The sequence below is a fragment of the Chaetodon auriga genome, chromosome 13 (assembly GCF_051107435.1).
Source record: "Chaetodon auriga isolate fChaAug3 chromosome 13, fChaAug3.hap1, whole genome shotgun sequence".
Taxonomy (NCBI): Eukaryota; Metazoa; Chordata; class Actinopteri; order Chaetodontiformes; family Chaetodontidae; genus Chaetodon; species Chaetodon auriga.
The window spans coordinates 23759306-23780302 of record NC_135086.1 but is presented as its reverse complement, the minus strand read 5'-3'; the positions used below and the strand labels follow the sequence as shown (position 1 = coordinate 23780302).

Here is a 20997-nt window from a genome sequence, read left to right as displayed (position 1 = left end):
ACCGCCACCAGCACCACGTGACCCAATCACCGAGCGTCAGCACGCAGGTGCACCGCAGCTGAACCCACGCCCATCTCCCACAACTTCTATCAGCTGTTGTTTGATTTCAGGTGTCTGTTCTTTGTCTACCAAACATGTCTGCATGAATATTATTAGAATCAGTGACTGCTAATGGCTTTAATGCACAGCACAGCACAGACAAGGTTACATTTACACATGTCTTGTATTATTGTGCTTCTCTAAACATTTCCACAGTGGTAACATGAGCTCTCACTCTGTTCTTCTCCCGTTGAAAGCCGTACGTCAAAAGCTGCCAAATGCCTTCATGCTCTTCATGAAGGAGCATTATAGAAATACTTAATGTAAAAAAATCTGATTTTATCAAAATATCAAAGGGAACAGTTTTGAAAGCCATAATATTATTATTTAAACACTGGAAAACAGCAGAACAGCAGACACATGTAGGCCAACAGGCATCTGACATATACAGAATACAGGAGGTGGTTGACACTGCTGACTGACATGTAATCTATTACAAACCATATTTAGCAGTGTCATTTTGAAGGTGACCTAAATAACACAAACACTTCTCTGTATAATGCAAAACAGCTCTGATTCTGACAACCTAATTATAGCCTCTTACGTAATGTAGGAACTAGTTAACCCAGTCCTTGTTGCTCTGATATTTTAAAGCAAGTGGTTGCCGAGTGGTGGTTTTAGGATTCACTACCCTTGCTAAATGTGAGGGGTATGTGGACAGTGGTAAGCGGACAGCAGAACATTCCCCTTATTTTCAAATCTCAGTATGGAAAGACATGAGCATCCGCTGTCCTTTCTCGAAAGTGATCAGAATTTACGTCTGAATTGAACTACAGCAAAACTAGTTTTCCTTCATGTAAGAAAGCGCCCCCCAGTGCCGACTGAAGCGCGCCCCCGCGAGCTGCGCGCAACAGATGTCAGTTCAGGTCTCGGTGGAGAGGAGGGCGCCAAATAGGAAGAGCTGCAGCTGTGTCTCATCCGTGGGACACACTGTTGGGTTTGCCTCTAGACACAACGAACTGCACCAACAGAAGAGCTTGTTCTCATCTGTTCATTCACATATGAGTGACCGGACCCGTCGAGACGGAGCATCGCGTTGCCTGAACGAAGAGAAAGGCTGAAAGTAAGAGCAAAGACAGCTGTCTCAGCCTCCTTTGCCTTGCTAGCCGTGCTAGCTGACGTTAGCTACGTTAGCTGGCGAGTCCTAGTTTGGTGAAGTTAACTTTGAGGAAAACACAATAGTAATTCCTGCAGATTTCGAGCTGCCTTTCACATTCTGTCACATATGAAGTGAGTTTTGTGCATATTTCTGTACTGTCTAGCTGAATATTTGTAGCTTGGTTAGCGTTCCAAACTTGTTATTATGGTGCCAAGTCAGGTGTTGATGACACGAGCAGCCTGGTTTCCTGTTGTCATGGTCCCATCAAAGCGTCACTGCACGAGATTTGGCAACATGTTAAATGAACGACATATAAGCACCAGACGTTTGGTGTTGTTAATATGGTTGTGCTCCTGGACACTCAGCCTAATCACAGCTGGGTATTGAGAGAGGGTCCCCATTCCTCCTGTCACACTCTAAAGTTAACGTTTAGCAATAAAACGTTAATGCAGTGATTGCAGTGTGATGTCTCATGAATCAGATGTTTGACTTTCTGGAGACAAAGTGTAATGTCCGTGCTGACAATGCTCTCTCATGCTGTGCATTCTCTGTGTATTCAGTGTCAATGTGTCAGACATGTTTTTTTTCTGTTCTCTGTAGAGATGGAGGCAGACGGTGTGAGCATATGGCCACGCATGGAACCTTTCTTACTGGGTGCTCTGCAGGTGAATATACTCTCCCCACTTCTTTAATGTATTATCATTCAGTGGTTGCAAATGTTGAACATTAATGGGAGTTAATGCCATTGTAGGTGGCCCCCTCATCGAAGCTCAGCTTGCACTACCTTCGCAAGATGGCGACTTACGTGCGAACACGGGATGGCTGCTTCCCCATCTTGGGCTGGCCCATGTGGAGGCATATTGCCTGTGGAAAGTTACAGCTTCCAGAAGACCTTGCATGGCTCTACTTTGAAACCTTTGACCTTCTTATAGGCCACTCTCCAGAGGAGAGGCTGGAGTGGGCAGAGTGTCTGTCTCAGTGCTCTTCCAAAAGCGAGCTGGACCAACAAAGGAGCAAGGTAAAGAAAAAGACAGGGGAGGAGGACAATTTAAAGATGACCTGCAAATGGCTCAGTTTCCTGAAGAATGTAATACCAGCTGATCATCTCAGATGGCTGTTTGTTTTTATCATGATGAGGGTGGACTGCTCATTGTATTGTTGTGTGTTGCCCCAGGCAGAGGTTAGTGTTGTAACCCTACTCTTTGAGTGGGAGCTACACATTCATACGCACCCATTGTTTCTTTTTTCTCTATTCATTCTAGCTGTCTGTGGACACACTGCAGTTCCTCCTCTTCCTCTACATCCAGCAGCTGAACCGTGTGTCTCTGCGCACCTCTCTGATTGGTGAAGAATGGCCCAGCCATCGCACTCGCTCCCCCTCTCCATCAGACCGAGAAGCCAAGACTAGCTCTCAGAACAAGGTCCTTGTTACTGCCAAGGACAAGGAGTGATAACATCATTGCATGTTTTGCCATATTCTGTAATTCTAATTACTGCATATTACCCAGTGCAAAGCATCAACGTTGTCATGTCTAAAGCACAAATGTTAGTGTCATCTCTCAGATCTTTGTGATGAGACACTCATAGTCCTTTTTTGCGTTTTATTTGTCTCAGCAGAACTGGGATGATCAGGCCCACCTGTCCTTTGTACAAAGCCATCTAGCTGAGATTCTGGAGTTGCTGGTGGAACCAGGACAACTGTCACAATCTGGACAGGCCCTCAGAGATTGCCAGGTCTGTGGACAGTCAGCACACATCCTGTGTTAACAGCAACAGATTTAAAGTGTCTGTAATCAATATTTACATAATAAGAATGTATCAAGTGACAAGTATAGATGGTGAGTATAGTGGAACATTTAGCAGATATTTCCCTCAGGAATTGGTAAACATCCAAAAGCAGGGCAAGAAGAGAGTAGAGATTGACCAGGTGGTCAGATCATGACTCCAAATGCTGTATAACTGCTGGATGTGCAAATAAGCAACTGTTTGCGTACAAGTTCATCATATCAATTTAAAAGGTGATATGTCAGATTTGATTTTGACTGAAACGAACATCTAAAACAAATTGCCATTCACATCTTATGATGGATTGTGGCTGATTTTCCAGTTGTGTTTTGTCAGATATCCTTGGAGGCTGTGCGGAGCTTGGGCTTGCTCTTGGAGGGCTCAGTTTGCCACGGCAGAGCTGTCCAGCCTGTCCACAGGTTGCTGACCAAAGGTCCACTGCAGACACAAGCTGGCTACTCCACCCTCAGCCACTCCTTCCCCCTGCACAAGCTACTCTCATGTCTCCAGCACAGCCTCACTCTCAACCCCTTTGGGATAACTGCCTGCCTGCGCTCAGGCAAGAAACTAGCCTGGGCCCAACAAGGTATCCTAAAATCTTCTGGAATTATACTGCAGTTTCTTAAAAATCTGTACGGTAATTCTGAGACTTTGTGTCTGAAGGGAAGGAATGTGGCATTGTATGGGTGGCTGTGTGTGTTGAGTGTTTCTTTGCAGTCATCACTCTTTGCCTACCTGTCTGTCTACATTTTCTTGTTTCTTGTTCTCTGTGCATACTAGTGGAGGGGGCCATGAAAAGAGCCAAAATAGCCCGAAACACCCACTTGGCTCCACCTGGCAGTAAGATGGTGCTAATGTCCCAAGTCTTCAAACAGACCCTGGCTAAAACCTCAGACAGGCTCACTGGTGCCAACATCAAAATTCACAGATGCTCAGATGCCTTCATATACCTTCTCTCACCTCTCAGGTAAAGTTAGTTTCAATAATGCACTGTCGGTTGTGTTATGGCCTTTTTGGGACACAGTTCATCCGTCATGGCTTTTGTTGCTAATGCTCCTTCAGATCAGTCAGTGTGGACAAATGCCGTGACAGCACAGTGGTTCTGGGTCCTGTTGAGACCAGCGTCCACATCCACAGCTGCCAGAACGTGCGGGTGGTGTGTGTGGCCGGCAGGATTGCTGTCGGAGCTTCCTCAGGTTGCACTATCCACACCTTGACCCCCACCCGGCCCCTGCTCCTACCTGGAAACACAGATATAACGCTGGGGCCTTTCCATACTTTCTACCCCTCTATGGAGGATCATATGGCCAGTGTGGGCCTGGCTGTGGTCCCCAATGCCTGGGATCGACCCTTGCTTCTGGGGACAGAGGGCCTCGTCAACCCCTCATCCAACCCAGACCCTGCCTGCTACCGCCTGCTGCCCCCAGATGAGTTTCATACACTGGTTGTGCCTTTCCAGATGGAGGGTGACACATGTGAGGTTCCTGGGGGATTACCCTCTGCATATCAGGCAGCACTTGATGAGAAGCAGAAGAGGGTACAGAACTGGCAGAGGACTATGATGGAGGCTCGGCTGAACAAGTGAGTGGCAAGTCAGGCCCTCTTCACACCGTGATTAATACATGAATCTATCTAATGTGCTTAAATGCTTGTCCATCTATGCATGTATGAAAATAAGGTTTATTACTCCATAGTCCATCGTGCTGTTTTAATAAGTGGAAAGTTAGAACAGGAAAGTCATTCCAAAAATCAATAAGAATGCGAGTTAGCTACTCAGCTGGTGAGATATTGTGGAGTTCAGTGATGGCATTGGTGTCAGAAAACTTGCTTGAGGGGCTCTAGACTCTACTGGACCCTGACACCACAGGGAGCAGCAGGGACTTCATCATAGGATAGCATTTGATGATTGATTTCTCTGCTACAGTATTTTAACACTTACTCCCACATCCTGCCTGTTTCCTGCTCTATAGTTTCTCTCTTTATTCTTCTGTTGTAACTGATTTCTCATTTATGTTCTCCAGGGAGCAGAAGCGGCAGTTCCAGGAGTTGGTGGAGATCAAGTTCCATGAGTGGCTTCTGGATACGGGGCACAGACAGGAACTTGACAGCCTTATCCCACCCACGATAGCCTCTTTAAAGGACTCTGATGGGCCTGCAGTGGACATGCCCCTGGTTAATGACAGCAAACATATTCGGACTGGACAGCCAGTTGGACAGTCGCCTATGGCTTGTTGAATTGTTGCGTTAGTCTTCTTTGAGTTTTAGCCAGCAGCATAATTGACCCTGTAAATTAGGTAGCATGACAGTGAGTATGCACACACAGGCCACATGTGGTCTTACAGACATGTGGAGCTCTTGTCAGTTCTAAGAATGTTTGCTGCAAGTATTATTGTGCAGTATATTTGTGGTCATGTACACCTTACTCTGCCAAGTCAAGAGTTGTTGATACAGCTTTTAAAGCAACTTCCATCCCACTCATTGAGTGGAGGGTTGGTACAGTTTCCTTTTTAGTCTTTCTTAAGAAAAGGCAGCTAGTTCTTAACGTGTCCGAGCCAAGTGGACTGGCATGTTGTAAAACAACATTGCAAGCAACACTATTTTGAGGGGAGGAGCATCTGTGAAGTCACCACAGGCTATTTAAGGGACATTTTGAAAAGGCTTAAGATTTTGGTTTACTGCTGAATGTAATCTTTTGGAGACAGAAAATTTGTAAATTTAGTCAAGCAGTGGGTGCAGCTGAGGAGGAACGAGGACAAGCCCCTGACTGCCTGTGACAGGCTGATAGACATGTCAGTCCTGGGCAAAGTCCTGTGCAGACCCTAAAATGTGTTCTCTTGAAGCATTAATAGCGCTTTAATGTATAATAATTCTGAAAACCTCCATTAAGACACACAGTTTGGGAACTGAAATCCACTTCCTGCTTGTGTAAAAAGTAATTGAGTTTTTGTGCAAACTCAGTATAGTCAGATGTTTTGGAGTCAGCATTTAGCAGTTATTAAAGGAACTTAAACTAAAGTACTTGCAATTGGTTGTTGCTTCAGGGCAAGCTGTGGCTCAATATGGTCTATTTCCTGGAGAAGAATGACTGCTGTACACAAGTTAGCTCTCTTCCATACAGCTGGGAGGTCAGTAAGGAAGCTGACATGCATTTAAAGATGGAGAATGTACAGATGATGAATGATAGCAGTTTGGGCATTAAGGACATGTTCATGTTACCTACAGTAACTCACTCAGGTCGTAGACTTTTTAGTGTTAGAATATTAAAAATGGCAATCAAGCGCTTTCTGTTATGGGCTAAAAGGAAGGAATATTTATTTATTGTAGGTATGTAATGGCACCGTCCAAACATACGGACAGTGTGTAGGTCAACAATACCTGTAGCTACACTGCTCTCCATCAGCTGAGTTTCACACATTCCATTTTTAGCCACACCTCAGTTACTGATCTTACTGTAGGTTGGTATCATGACTGTAGTGTGGCCACAAGTACAACATGGAAGTGCAGCAGCACTTTTTATTGTGGACTTATCCTTTAAATTCTTCAGTAAAACCACAATAGCTGATTTGCTGCTGTGCCAAATGTGGTAAAATGTAACATTTGGTCAGCTTGCAGAAGTATGGCCAGATGCTGCTTAAATGTATGTTTAGTTTTGGTATTATTTCACCTGTATGATTATGTACATTTTAGTATTAGTCATGGGAATTTAAGAGAAGAAAAATCTACTGTTGAAATGTATTATACATTAGAGAACATTACTGTAAAGGTTTTCACTATGCTGGGATGTGTCTTTTCATCTTCAGGATGAAAATGTCTGACTGCTGTTGATCACTTCAAAAGCCTACCCTTTCATTTGAAGACACACGTCTGTGCAGCTACTATATGAAGAGCATAATATAGTTTTTGACTGTTAAAACAATAAAAAAGAATAAAGGTTTTGACTAAAACTCAGTCATCTCCAGCTTATTGTTTTTACCTTTGGACACAGCAGTACACTTCAGGTTTGGTCTGATGGGAACCAGTTCATCTGAGTTATAAAGAAATAGACTAAAATGCATGACTGCGGTGCATCTGCGGTTATGCAGCACTGCCATTGGTGGAATGATTAGCACCAAGTGCCACCCATATGTAAAACCCAAATTTATTTGTATTTCACTTAAGTATTCCCTCTGCTGTTCCACACTTAAAGTAGAAATCTATAATCAGCTTATGAAATATGATTTTTACAAACAACCCTACAATATGTAAAATAGTTAAAATTAGTTCCACATTGACCAGCTACAATGGTAAAATACTGTTGGAAAAGGGATACAGCAGTGACAATCCAACATTTAATAAAATATAGGCAATATAGAAGACAGTTTATAATAATATTATATATAATATATAAAGGAGGCTTTTCCTGCATGAGTACTTCTGCTTTTGACACTGATGTATTACTCTGCTGATAATAATTCTGTACTTTTATTGAAGTGAGATATTGAAAGGAGGGCTTTTACTTGTGATGGAGTATGTGAATTCTTCTTCTACCAGCGAACGTGGCCCTCTCTGGATTCATCCATAAGGCAGAAAGAAGTCATGAGCTGGCAGGTCCTCACCAGGTGGGGGCAAAATGGTGGAGCTGGCATGTGTAACATGGTGCGTGAGCTGGAGCAGGGGGGGTGGGCATTGGACCCAGCCAGTAGAGAAGTGGGGTCAATGGATGCTTACCATGCCCAGCCATTATGCCGTAATCCTTCCTCGCTTTTCTGGAAAAACTGAATAGCACTAGAATCACTGACTCAATTTTTGGATCTAACTTTCATGACAAAGCGATTGTTCCCCTATTGCCTCCACTCTTGCTGTTTATAAACGTGGGAAAGCGGGGATATAAAAGGGACTGGTGAGGGGCCAGTACAACATCGAGACCTCAGGGGAACCATCACTTAACAGCACCAAGGCTATTCCACACATATCCACGATGGGCAGGGTGAGTGAAGACAGAGGGGCTGGCATTGACATGGAGACAGGTAACGCTGTGACACAGGTTTAGGTAAAAGAGCGGGTGTTTGGTAGCGGACAAGGCTGTATATGTGATCCTATCTATGGGGTTTATTGGGGATTGAACGTCTTTAAATCTGGTTTGTCGGTGAGGCCAGTTTTGAAGTGTTGTTGACTGGACAGGCTCGTTTTTGTTTGCAGTACGAGGTGTTGATGGGTCTCTCTGTTGGAACACAGAAAACATTGCCAAAAAATGCTTTCCAATGCTTTGCAATGTCAGAAAAGCTTTTGGTAACGTTTGTGTGATAAAGCAGTGGCACTCAAATGGACAAACACTTTGCTCAGGAAATACATGACCTTCTAAGATGAACCACCCATCAGAGAATCTGGATCTGCCATGTGTTGTCCCCCAGATTGTCTTCTACGAGGACAAGAACTTCCAGGGCCGTCGCTATGAGTGTGACAGTGACTGCTCCGATTTCCACACCTATTTGAGCCGCTGCAACTCCATCCGGGTGGAGAGTGGGGCTTGGGTGGTATATGAGAGGCCGAACTACATGGGATACCAGTATGTCCTGACCAGGGGAGAGTACCCAGAGTACCAGCGCTGGATGGGCCTCAACGACCGCCTCAGTTCCTGCAAGATGATCCACTTTGTAAGTCAGCCATTGGCTGTCATCTGACCTTCCCATGCTGTTGCTGAGATTATTGAACAGTCTGACCTCTTTTCTTGAATGTGCTGAACATAACATTAGATGCAGATCTCTTCATCAACCACTAACCTGTACAAATGTGACTGAGGAGGATTTTTTATCAATTCAACTAACAGTCACAAGTTAGTTGAATGAATGAAAGCCACAGTGACTGCAGGAGAGAGTAAAACACATCAAAGAGGTCATGCTATGGTGTTAATGTTGCCCCTGACTGCAGGGCTTTGTCAATGTAACCCAATACCTGGGTCAGTCCATTTGTATGATCAGGCTTTTGTCCAAGCGACCCACAGCCTGCAGGCAGATTCAAACAAAAATCAATCTAGTTAGTAGGAGCTGCATGTGTAAAGTTTTGTACTATTTATAAAGGCGTGGAACAGTGAGCAAACAGAATGCAAACAAAGATGAGATGGAGTTTGATTACAGTCAGTTATCTAACTGAAGTAGTAGATCATGCCAGATACACAGAGTATAGAATGAAAGGGCCATTCACCATGACACTCGTATTATTGAGAGCTTGATATATGCAGTGCTACAGTTTCCTTTTGTTAGATGCAAATCTCACCTCCCTATATATCCCCCCTTCCCCTTTTCTCTTACTCAACATCCCCTCCATATACTTTCCCAACCCCCTGCACTAACCAATACCTCCACCCGTCACACACTGTTCTCCACCTGCTACCTCTTTGCACCCATCTTCCATTTCCACCCCCTGCAATCCCACTTGCTTACTCCTGTCACCCTCCAGACCAGTGGGACCCTGTACAAGATGCAGCTGTATGAGAAGGCAGACTTCGGGGGTCAGGCCTTCGAGGCCACAGAGGACTGTCCCTCACTTCTGGAGAAGTTCCGCTGGAGGGAGGTCAACTCCTGTAAAGTCTTCGATGGCTGGTGGGTTTTCTATGAGCACCCCAACTACCGTGGACGCCAATACTTCCTGGAGAAGGGGGAATACCGCAAGCCTGGTGACTGGGGTGCTGTAAGTCCTACGGTCCAGTCCTTCAGGCGCTTCACTGAATGACTTACCCTCCACCCAAAACATTAAAAGAAAATATTGATATTTGACCACAATTTTCATTGAGTATTTTGTGATTTTGAACTGAGGTCTCACGAATAAAAACCTGTCCAGTGAGCAGACTGAAGACATGTCTTTGGATTTTTCCATACATGAGGTGTTTAATGTCTTTTGAACCTTTTGCACCCTTGCTTACTTCAAGCAGACATCCACACTTCAGAGATCAATAACAATAACATTTGGAGCTTTCAACAGGCCTGAAGTAAACTCTACTCAAACTGCCCCAGATAATCCAAGTTTAACCATTTCATCCAGTATGGTATGTCCGATGGTTTGGATTGCATAAGCTCCCCAGTTTAAGTCACTGATTTGAGCTGCTCAACAGTTTCATAGAAACACTTTAGGCAACTTCATTCCAGCACAGGTGTGAGGTCCACAGTGACAGGCTGAGGGTTGAAGTGAGTCCCAAAGGAGAAACAGTTTCCTCCCCCACCCATTAGCAGCAGCTCTGGTTCCTCTGGGTCTGTGAGCTCAGAGCAGAATGAGTGGAGCATCAGTGGCCAGGGCACCGAGGTCTGGAGATGGCAGAACATACAGTGATTTATTATTCAGTATCTTGTGTAATAGATCTACATGATCGGTGAAACGGGATTGCTAAGAAATGACTTCATATAAAGCACTTGATATCACTTTTCCCAGGCTGTGCCAACCTGGACTGGATGTATCAGCACAGTAAAATTACCGTGTCCAGGCTGAACTCCACACTGCTGCATGTGGTCAGGTTGATAATGACACCACCCGGTACACCATCTGAATGCAGCCAAACTCCACCAACCACAAGCAGCTTTTCACCAATCACATGGGCAGAATGAGAGTACCTAAAACAAAGCAAATCATTTCAGGCCTTAGAGCTCGTTAGTTGGTTGGTTTTCTGCAGCAGAAACTTGAGTCAATGACTGTGAAAAACAACAGACCTGGGAACAGGAGATGGCTGCACCTCTATTCTTTCCCAGCAGAAGCCTCTTTCTTTTGGCCTTAACACCACCGTGTCCCCCAGTGGCACTCCCCTTCTGTCTAGTCCTCCAAACACCACCACACCTCCCTGATATGAGCATGCTGAGTGGGAATGACGGGCCTCTGGTGCTGCACCCTCTACTGGGATCTGTGAATAATGCATACACACCCATGCAGGAACATTTTCATATTCTTCTCTTAAACCTCTCTTACAGTTTTATCAGGTAAGCTCAAACAGGTGTTCCAAGTCAGATTCACAAACTCTGAACTGGACTAATTTGTTGTAAACTGCTCTTTTCAGTCTGAAGAATGCCACCTGTTGACTAAGAGCTGTGTGTTTGTGGGACTTCATCATTAGCATAATTTTAACCACCTTAAAATTATCATCTAAATTTCATTCACAAAAAGGTTACCAAGGAATAACTTTCACACTGTGGAGCTTCACACAGACCTGCATAAAGGCAGCTGAGTGCTGAGTGAGAGAACTTTGCAACAACTACTGAAATCTGTAAATTGCTGCACCGAAATATGCCAAAAACAATAATAAAATCCAAAAGAACCTCTGTAAAATGGTCAAGCCATGCTGATGATAATATGGTGAACAGAATATTAATTTTTGTTTTTGATTAGTTACGTGTTGTATTTTAGTGAATTTCCATTTCACTTTGAATGTGTTCTGATGAAAGAAGCATGTTCACATGTTCAGGTAAAGTTGAATTGTCATCATTTCATATGGAGTGATAACATCATCTGAGTATTGCTTCACGCAAACACGTGGGAGATCACAGGAGATCGTTCTCAGTGGCAGACAGAAAAAACTTGTCTCTTGCCAGTTTAAGAATGATCCTGTTCATACGAATGGTTCTTGCATGAGGCCCAATGTAATATGAAGTGGAAAGAAACATTATTGAAATGCAGTGTGTGTGATTAAAAACCTTTTTGTAAGCATAAATCATAGACAGAGACGAGGCAAACCTCAGTCCAGTGCTGCTGGTCTTGACAGAGGAAGTAGCCGTCACCCAGAACTACCTCTGATTCATTCTTTCCACCAAACACAAACAGGAAGTCCTTGCCTACAGGAAAAACGAGAAGACTTTATTGCATAATAAATAACAAAAAATGAAAAACAATGATTGAGAAAAAGAAATCACATAAGACTCCCTATTGTATCTCACCATTGTGACTGACCACAGAAGCAGTGTGCCTCCATCTTGCTGGTGGTGGATCACCCGTACAGACCATCTGCTCTACACAAAGTTTCACTGTGTCTTGGTCCTCGGAGTGGAGAGGACCCTGTGGACCACCGGAGTCCAAGGTCGCTCTGAAAAGGCCCCTGATTGGGTTGAGTGGAGAGGAGCGACCACCGTATACCACAATACCTCCTCCAGAAAGACAGGTAACAGAGTGGTAGAGTCGAACACCTGGAAGAAGGCAACACAACAGCAAATGGTCTAATTTTGTATTTTCTCTGCAGTGTAAGAGCAAAAAGTACTACTGACAGGAAGAAGCCCTCTCACCAAAATCTAATGATGGTTCCACACTGACAGATCTCCAGCCTTCCTGGCTCCTGAAGAGCATCCTGGTCACTGCCCCCCTGCCTCCTCTGCTGGAGCCTCCTGTTAGCAGGACCTGCCCTGGGCCCACCAAAGAGGTAGCCATCCCCAGCCCCTCCATACAAACCGGTATGGGCCGCACACTCAGGGCTATGGGGCTCCAAGATGGGCAAGTGGACGGCACTGGAGATACTGAGGGAAAGCAAAAAAATAAAACATCACAATCACACAAATGTCACAACTGTAGCCATGAACATGCACAGACATGTGGACAAAGTGTCTGAAAGATGTGACATGATTCAAAAATGTTATAAAAGATTTGTGAGTTGGAAGTTGGGACAGTGGTTTTCCATGAGAGGGAAATAAAGTGGCAGCTACCTGGAGCATGTGTGAGTAAAGCCTGTGCTGTCAAAGAGCCTCGAGATGCAGTAAGGATGAAGTAGTGGGAACACTTCTGGTGCCACTCCTGAGGGTAGACAGAGATACAGAAAAGAGTAACTGTGCTTATAAAGGCTACAGCAGACAGACAACCACAACCCCAACCCCACAAAATAGAGACACACAAACACATTTCAACTGCTGACCTCATATTCATCAAAAGGCTCCAGGCTCTCCACTCTGCATCTCTCCTCCTCAGGGACCAGCCCAAGGTAGAAGACATTCATATCCAAACACACACACTGCTCCCAGCCCTGAACACACAACACCACATCTGATTAAACGTTTGTGTGTATTACACAGAAAACAGAGCAATTCTATTTTCCCACATCTCTGAATGCACTTAATCATCATGGAAATAAGAAATAAACACCTTGTTGCAAATGCCACTTGATAAAAAATTACACTTATTGTCTGCAGTATACTGAATATTGTCTGCATACTGGCCTTGTCCAAGAACCTGTGTCTCTGTGCAGCAGTGTCTGGGTACTGTCGGAGGGCGTGGAGAGTTGAATTTAGTTTCAGGAAATGATCTTGCATGATCTGACCAAAGGGATCATGTGGATGTATCTGCTCATATATAACAAAGAGTGACTGTGGCAAGAGCTTTGCCACCCAACTAATAACAGCATCTGACCTGGAAGACACACAACATGTAACCACTACATGTGCATTAGAGCTGTATGATTCTACTTCATCAGGATCATTGTGCTAGATACTGTGTGAATTATTGTATCCAACCTAAGATCAAAATACAGCACATGGTTTTAAAGTCCTAGCTTACATATTATGGATGCACAAAAAGGGTGAAATGTTCCCCTAAATACACCAAACAGCAAACCTTACCATTGTGTTTCCATGTAGGTGAGCACCACCTCAGAAAGAACAAGCGTTGGGGCAACCCAGTCCAGCCCGGCTGCACCCAGAGCCTCTTTCACCTGGGACTCCTCTCTAACATCCACCCCTAACAGATGGTACTGACCACTAGACACATAGACGGAACCTGAAGACATATAGGCAGGCATACGCTTAAGAAATCCAACATCACTTTTTCTAGACTTCTCAAAAGAAAAGAAAACCTGTGAATCTCAGTGAACACAAGTGTGCCATGTGTGAAGGAAATTACAAACCTGTAGGAGAAGGTAAATGGGGCTCTAACATGCTCCTCAGTGCAATATTAGAATTAATCAGGGCAGCCTTGCGTCTTGAAACATCAGGAAAATCTACCTCAAACACAACAGCCCTGTCAAGTGCTTCATCGGCCTGTAGGCGAAAATACAGAGAGTCGAACCCTGCGCCCAGTGACAAAATCTAAAGAAAGGAAAAAGATAATGACAGAGCGATGATGGTATATAAAATACACAACCCTTCATGATGCAAACTTTCTATACAACACAGTGTTAGACAATATGCAGGTAACTTGCCTGTCTCTTAGGGCAGTTTTCAGTAATGTGTAGGAACCTCCTCACACAGTGGTCCACAGCTCTCCAGCGCACATAGTAGCCCCTAAAACATGCAAATACGACACATCATTACTGTTATTATCACAAACTGTATATCTGCTTTTCGGATCATCTCGTGGTACAAGATGTGATGCTTAACACACTTTCACCCTTTATGGCTGCACTTTTTGTAACACTATGCATCCTGCACTCTTCCCTCAGGTGTGTGACCATTGTTAGCCACTGTATCAATTATGTCCATATATCACACCACCACTTTCAACCAAGGCCGGCTCCTCTACATGTATTATGGGTGTTCAATAAATTGATTGTGACCTTGATCACTGAATCCTATGCACATCTGAGTATGACAAGACTAAGATGCCTGCTGACCTGTTGATGAGTGGGGCTCTCCTGGCCACTTTGCACACAAAGTGTTGGAGGTAGGCATCCTGGAAGTAGCCCTGCGCGGCAGCAGATACCTTGCTCACCACACTGCTGTCATTGGTTCCCTGTACCTGAGTCACACAATGAACAACAAACAGAGCCACCATCACTGTAAATGCCACAGCCTGTGACCAGTTTGACTTACTTTAGGCAAGTGGTGGAAGACATGCTTCTGTATTCAAGTAAAAGAACGCCACTGTAAAAAATTATGCATTAAAATTAAAAGTCCTCCATTGAACATGCACATAAGTATTTTTTACAAAATGAATTTATCAAAGTATCAACAATAAATGCAGACGAGTGTTGTACTACCATACATTAAATTGCTGGAAGTACCATTGTACTGCTTAGTGGGCTGAGATCAATCTAATCTGCACGTATTTTATACAGTGTTAGGTAAGTTAGTCAAATCTATAATAATGCTTCATATTGTTTCCCACACTTGAGCCTTCATATGACATTTGCTAGCTCTGCTGTAGTGAATGAAGACGTCAGACTGACCGCGGTGTCCCTCCCCTGCTTCTGCTTCTTTCTGCTTGACGTCGGCATATTATCGGCAAGCTGTTACATCACTTCGCAGGTAAACTCCAGGGCACTAAATAAGTCTTGGTAAAGTCCTCCGTTTTGAGAGAAGTCCACTGGCCAAAATAATTCAACATCCTGCACGTGCTAAAGACTTCCGGGTACCTTCCTCTCTGCGTTCTTGCGCCCCCTGCGGACCGGAGGCCACACTAACTTAAGCTATTGGTCAATTCAATGTCTTTCCACAGCCTATTTAGATAACGTCTGCGTGGTTGGTAATATTTGAGAGCAAATATAATGCTTGTAATATGCTTGACTGGGCTTTGATTATAGCCATTACTCATTTTTCGTCATTCACACTTGTTATTTTAAACACAATATTGTTATCCTCGGCTGCAAAACAACCATGCTACACTTCTGTCAGCAAAAGTGACTAGGAAGTGAAGAATGTGGAAATGTGGACAGTCACTGAAGCGACCGTTGGGGAATGCGGTTCTTCTTTCCAGGCTTGACAATGCGGCACTCAGTGCGCCTGCGCTAATTTACAGGAAGTGTTAACATTTTCTTTAACCAGCTGATAGCCAAATTGTCAACAGTGAAGACTGCGATACCTGTGCTGCTGAAACGACAGTACACACGGTAAATATTTTTATATGTTCCTCTCACTCGTCTTATCGGGTTCAGATGCACATGTAGTACTGGTCTGTTTAATTGGGCGTCGAAATGTAAAGCTTTTATTCAGTTTTGTCTCGTCCGACCTGAGTGGTCGGAGCGGTGTCCCGTTAGCACACAACGCAAGATTAGGGCTGTTGATCTGATAACATTTACTGTGGGAGTAACCTTAACGCCAGTAGTCACAGAGTGCTGGGATGCCAGCCACCCTCTGCCCGACCCTGAGGTTCGAGTAATGTTTCAAGTGACTGATCTGCTGCAGATTGATGATCAGCATTGTTGTCTGTGAGGGAGACAGCAATTTGAGGCGCAGCAGCATCCCTGTCAAGCTCAAGTTTCACAGCAGGATAATAGGACACAGCTTGCAAAGGGCAATATTTTTTAAACATGGCTGTGATTCAGTCAACACAGAGTGGACATGTCGGGCTGGGAAATGTAAAGCAATGCAGTTGCAGTCCAGACTGTCTCTATACCTTGGTTTCATGCCAAAGAAATCTCCTCCCTTCCTCATAAAACCAGACTCTGTACCCTCTATTGATGTACTGGAAGAGGCAGTTGTTGCCTTGAGAAAGAAAGGAAAGTGTGTGAGGCAAGGTGAGATGTGAACACAGTAGACATTCAGAGCCGCTAAATGTAAAGCAATGCAGTTCTGATGCAAACTTGTGTTTTGCTTTTCCCCAAATTCATGTCAGCTCCCTGTCCCTCTTCATAAAACCTTAATCTTTAGACTTTATGGATGCACTGGAAGAGGCTTCGGTGCCTTAAGAATGAAAGAAAAGTGTATTTGGGCCAATGCATGATGCTATCTTGCACCAAACTTTTCACTTCTTCACTCAGGCCATACAGGGAGTACAGAGAGGTCAAGACACCACCAGTGAGATTTGACTACACTCTGTTTGGAAAGCAGTGCAAGTGGTCCACTCCAGGGAGGAGGCCCAGCCCCCCTGCCATCTCCTACAAGGGCCAGTATGAGCTCCAGAGGGAGTGGAGGCCGCTCCAACGGCACACTACCACAGACCAAGATTTGCCAGTTCAAGTTGGTGCTGCTGGGTGACATGGCTGTGGGCAAGTCCAGCCTGGTACTGCGTTTCGTCAAAGGACAGTTTGATGAGTTCCAGGAGACAACCATAGGAGGTGAAGACCAAGATCAATATTCCTTTATTTGTCCCGCGAGGGGAAATTCCAGAAAGACTGGGAAATGGGGAGTGTGAGTGAGTGTGTGAATGTAGGGGGAAGGTGCATTTTGAGTTGGTTAAAATGCTGATCAGGTGATGGACGGGGAAGCAAAAAGGTGAGTGATGGTAGGTTTTAAAAACACCTGGTAATTTCTCCTTTTTCCCCCGTGTGTCCAGCTGCATTCCTGGCTCAGTCGGTGTGTCTAGACGATACCACAGTGAAGTTTGAGATCTGGGACACTGCAGGACAAGAGCGATACCATAGTCTGGCTCCCATGTACTATCGTGGTGCTCAGGCTGCCATCGTCGTCTTTGACATCACCAAGCCGGTATAGTGTAAACAGATTAATCACTTAGTTACTTGTTCATGTAGGTCTGGGCAATATTGACAAAATTCATCCTAAATATTATTCTGGGTATTTACTAGTGCTGCCTGTGGAGGCATTTGTCTGACATTCATGGTTTATTTCAATCAGCTAAAACTGTCAAATATGTGAAGAAATGATTTTACTTAACTGTAACACATAACCAAATCACAATAAAGACTAAAAAATATAAATATAAAAACCATCCTTATACACAATCTGATCTTAATATTATAGCAGCATACTGCCCAGCATCAAGATTAGGAGGTGAGCAGTTTGTCCCCTAACTCATGAATAAATTCCTGTGGTTGTGTCATGTGTGTTGGTGTTTTGTCTGACCTTGGTGCTGTATTTGTGCAGGAGACTTTTGAGAGAGCCAAGGCCTGGGTGAAGGAGCTGCAGAGGCAGGCCAGTCCTAATATTGTTATTGCTCTGGCTGGGAACAAGGCTGACCTAGCAGAGAGGAGACTAGTGGAGTATGAGGTAACACTCTGCTATCCAACCTCTGATTGTGAGCTATAGCCTAAATGAAATCATGACTGATTACCTTCCTGAAGTTGGATGGTAACCACTGCTGATAAAAGGTTACATTTGTGTTATCAGTTTATGTTGTTTGCACTATGGGTGCTATAATGCAGTTGAACTTCTTTTTTCTGGCTCATGCTTGTGAGCAATCTTGTAAAAAAATTAGATCAGAATAGAGCTCAAGGATCTGTCATACAAATGGTTGTGCGGTCCATATCTTGGACTGAAAAGGTGATGGCCAGAATTCTGATGATTTTCTGATGAAGATGGCATGTTCAAGACGTCTGTGTATTGTGTTGCACAGGTATCTACTGAAGATGGCATGCTAACCAGCTAGCCCTGGTCTATCCAGTCTTGTAATACCACTTTGCACCTCAAGAGGTGATAGGCTGATAGTATAGAATCCTATAGTTTCACCTGCAAGATGTATGCTAGCAGCAAGTTTGATTCGTTTCACAAGCTCTTTTTGCTTTTTCAGTCTAACAAATAGACACATTTCACTTGTGTTCACCTCTCCTGGTCCACTTGTGTTCACTGGGAGGCTGTTGAGCCCAGTTCTGTTACCCGCAGTGTAAATACCAACAAGCTCCAAGCTCTCGGTCAGGGCAGACTCCAGTCAGCCCATATGCTAACTGAGCTAACTAGCTAACAGCAGCTAGTGGCTATAGTCATAGATGGCTACAGCAGAGTATACTTAGAAGCAGTTAGCGGTTATGCTGGCGATATGCAGCCTCCTATTTGTTTGGAGGGACCTTCGACAGGTGGCCATATCTTACATATTGAATCTTTAAACACATTTTGGGCAAACCATTTTGGCTGCATTCAAATACTGGTGCAGAGTACCTTATGAGTCATTATTAGTTCATGTTAGTGTTGAATGCTTCTCAAATTACTGCTGATGTTATATTTGTGTTTGTATGTATGTTGTGTGGTAAAGGAAGCCCAGACATATGCTGAAGACACTGGCTTGCTCTTTATGGAGACCTCTGCTAAGACAGCCATGAACGTCAATGAGCTCTTCCTGGCCATTGGTGAGTATCCTGTCATTCATATGTGAGGCAAAATTAGAGGTTTATTTCTGAAGAGAATGAGGCATTGCTCCTGTGGTTCAGGTTTGTCTGTTTGTTGGCAGCATTTGTCAAAAAATGCACAGAGACTTTTTGGTGAAAATGAAGCCATGGGCCAATGAACAAATGATTAGACATTGTGACGTGCTGTTTTTTTTAATACATTTTCAGAGCTACCCCCTAAAAATGACTTACTTTGATTAAAAATTGTGCATATGTGTACTAAGATTGCTAATCCATGATGTGGATTGTTGTGCAGATTCAGATCCTGATTCAGGATTTATTCACTGACGAAAAGACTGACAATGTCAAAATATTTCACTTTGCCTTCTTAATGTAGCAAAAAAGATGCCAAAAACAGACACCCAAAACCCTACACATGCAGCGCGACATCGGGGAGTCAACCTCCAGGACCCAGATGCCCACTCTACCAGAGCCTGCTGTGGTGGGAACTAGACCTCCACAACTCCCACCAGTATTCCATCATCCACACCACCACAGACCATCCTGTCTCCTTCAGCCAACTTACAGGGATGGGCCTGGTGTGGGGAAACCCAATATCCATTCACTCCTTACCCTCCATTCATCCTGCTGTCCAAGCAGGCAGAAAATCTGAGACAGAAATTCAAAGGAGAGAATCAGGAAGAGCAAGCAGAGATGGAGGAGAAGACACAGTGTTTGACACCTGCGTCTCATGACCAACTGAGATTCTGCATTCGGAAGTCACAAGGGGAGGTGTAGTGATGGCCGAGATTAAGAGGAGGAATATAACGAATGTGGAAGAGGGTGGCAAGCCTGTTGTAGTATTTAGCACTAATTGTGAATTTTCTTTCGTTTTCATTCTACCTTGAATCATTTCAGTCATGGCCGTGATTGCGTAAAAATGCACAAAATGAGCTGCACATGGTGGCGAGTGGCTAAGAAAGGAAAGGAGAAAAAAAAGGGTCAAGACATAAAGAAGCCAGATGGTTAGGTGGTTGTCGCTTTCTTCTTCTCCTTTGTCAGAGCCTGTACCTGCTTGCTTTGCCTCCTCCCAGTCCTGAACCAATCAAATCCTGCTGTGAATAATGCCACGTATTGCACCACTGGAATGATCCCATGATTCGTAATCCCTGTCTCTGCTGCCTGACCTTCGCTGGTGTCACTGGCACTGTCCAGACCCACATCATGTAAGACCCATGGCACAGTTTGCTCAACAGAAGTCCACAATTTGTACGTATTTATTGTCCAGTGTTTTGACTTCTCTTGACTGCTGGTAGCGATGCTCCAGTGTCTCTGCAGCACTTCTGCTTCTGCTTCCCTTTCCTTTTGTCCAAATAGAAACTTAAATTATTTGAGGCAAAGATTCACACTTCTACAAAGTTCTGATTTAATGAGATTGTATTTCTTTACAAGGCTGATGATTTTACATTGTGTTTCACAGACTTGCTTGTTAAATGAAAGATTGCTGAGCATTTTTTGCTTGAGTACTCTTAGGGAAAACCATTAAGCACCACAGGCTGTAGCTCGCAGCAACGATGCAGACTTGATGTGGAGTGTATGCAGTCACACAACTTAAACATTGCTATGTATAAGCAGGAAACTGTTAGCTCTAATTACTTGCCTGTAGCTGAGAAAATGTCCCTCAAACCCAAAGAAAGTTGCACTGCATCAAATATAAGACTAAGCCCCTGTTTTGAATAAATAGCTTCATCTCATATTTCAATTATCATAGTGAATTATGGGTCTAATGTAATGCAGGAAATGTAGTCCGTGGATGGCTCTGCCCAGATGAAGTGATTGGCATGAGATAAATGATAAATATTGGTATATGATATATTGGGGGCTGATCTGTAATAAACCCATACTGTGCCCTGTAGGAGAAAATCTGCCCATGATGTCTTTGTGTCCCTCATCTGTCCCTTGTTGTCCTAAGGCTAAGTTGTTGGTGAACATGAAATCACAGTGATCTTAAATGGTTTTACTGATTAATTTAGCTTAATATGATGCTCTTCAAACAGAGTCGTGTGCTTGGTTGCTGTCCACAGCTTGGCTGAAGAAAATGAGTAAGGAATTGATGAAAATACAAAAAAAAACAGAAGTGCCTATTCCC

At 44.0% G+C, this 20997-nt stretch overlaps 4 protein-coding genes across 4 annotated transcripts; 3 read left to right on the top strand and 1 right to left on the bottom strand.

Annotated features, from left to right (window-relative positions):
* The first annotated feature begins 958 nt into the window (after positions 1-958).
* On the top strand, positions 959-6932 carry tbccd1 (TBCC domain containing 1). Its single transcript, XM_076746207.1, has 9 exons — positions 959-1162; positions 1799-1863; positions 1950-2216; positions 2461-2619; positions 2816-2932; positions 3320-3569; positions 3764-3950; positions 4046-4564; positions 5005-6932. Exons 2-9 carry the CDS (start codon positions 1801-1803, stop codon positions 5216-5218), a joined length of 1776 nt encoding a protein of 591 aa, XP_076602322.1. The 5' UTR covers positions 959-1162; positions 1799-1800; the 3' UTR covers positions 5219-6932.
* A 967-nt stretch (positions 6933-7899) lies between these two features.
* crygs2 (crystallin, gamma S2) lies at positions 7900-9691 on the top strand. Its single transcript, XM_076747714.1, has 3 exons — positions 7900-7949; positions 8374-8616; positions 9419-9691. Exons 1-3 carry the CDS (start codon positions 7941-7943, stop codon positions 9689-9691), a joined length of 525 nt encoding a protein of 174 aa, XP_076603829.1. The 5' UTR covers positions 7900-7940.
* A 132-nt stretch (positions 9692-9823) lies between these two features.
* lcmt2 (leucine carboxyl methyltransferase 2) lies at positions 9824-15243 on the bottom strand. Its single transcript, XM_076747713.1, has 14 exons — positions 15081-15243; positions 14526-14650; positions 14115-14196; positions 13821-14001; positions 13537-13693; positions 13138-13327; positions 12837-12944; positions 12631-12718; positions 12217-12444; positions 11875-12120; positions 11675-11772; positions 10660-10847; positions 10428-10563; positions 9824-10260 (listed from the first exon to the last, which is right to left on the bottom strand). Exons 1-14 carry the CDS (start codon positions 15126-15128, stop codon positions 10096-10098), a joined length of 2040 nt encoding a protein of 679 aa, XP_076603828.1. The 5' UTR covers positions 15129-15243; the 3' UTR covers positions 9824-10095.
* Positions 15244-15622: 379 nt separating this feature from the next.
* On the top strand, positions 15623-20985 carry rab5b (RAB5B, member RAS oncogene family). The gene is made up of 6 exons (XM_076746510.1): positions 15623-15740; positions 16611-16907; positions 17126-17277; positions 17674-17796; positions 18776-18869; positions 19246-20985. The coding sequence occupies exons 2-6, from the start codon at positions 16742-16744 to the stop codon at positions 19359-19361; spliced, it is 651 nt and encodes a 216-aa protein (XP_076602625.1). The 5' UTR covers positions 15623-15740; positions 16611-16741; the 3' UTR covers positions 19362-20985.
* Positions 20986-20997: the final 12 nt, after the last annotated feature.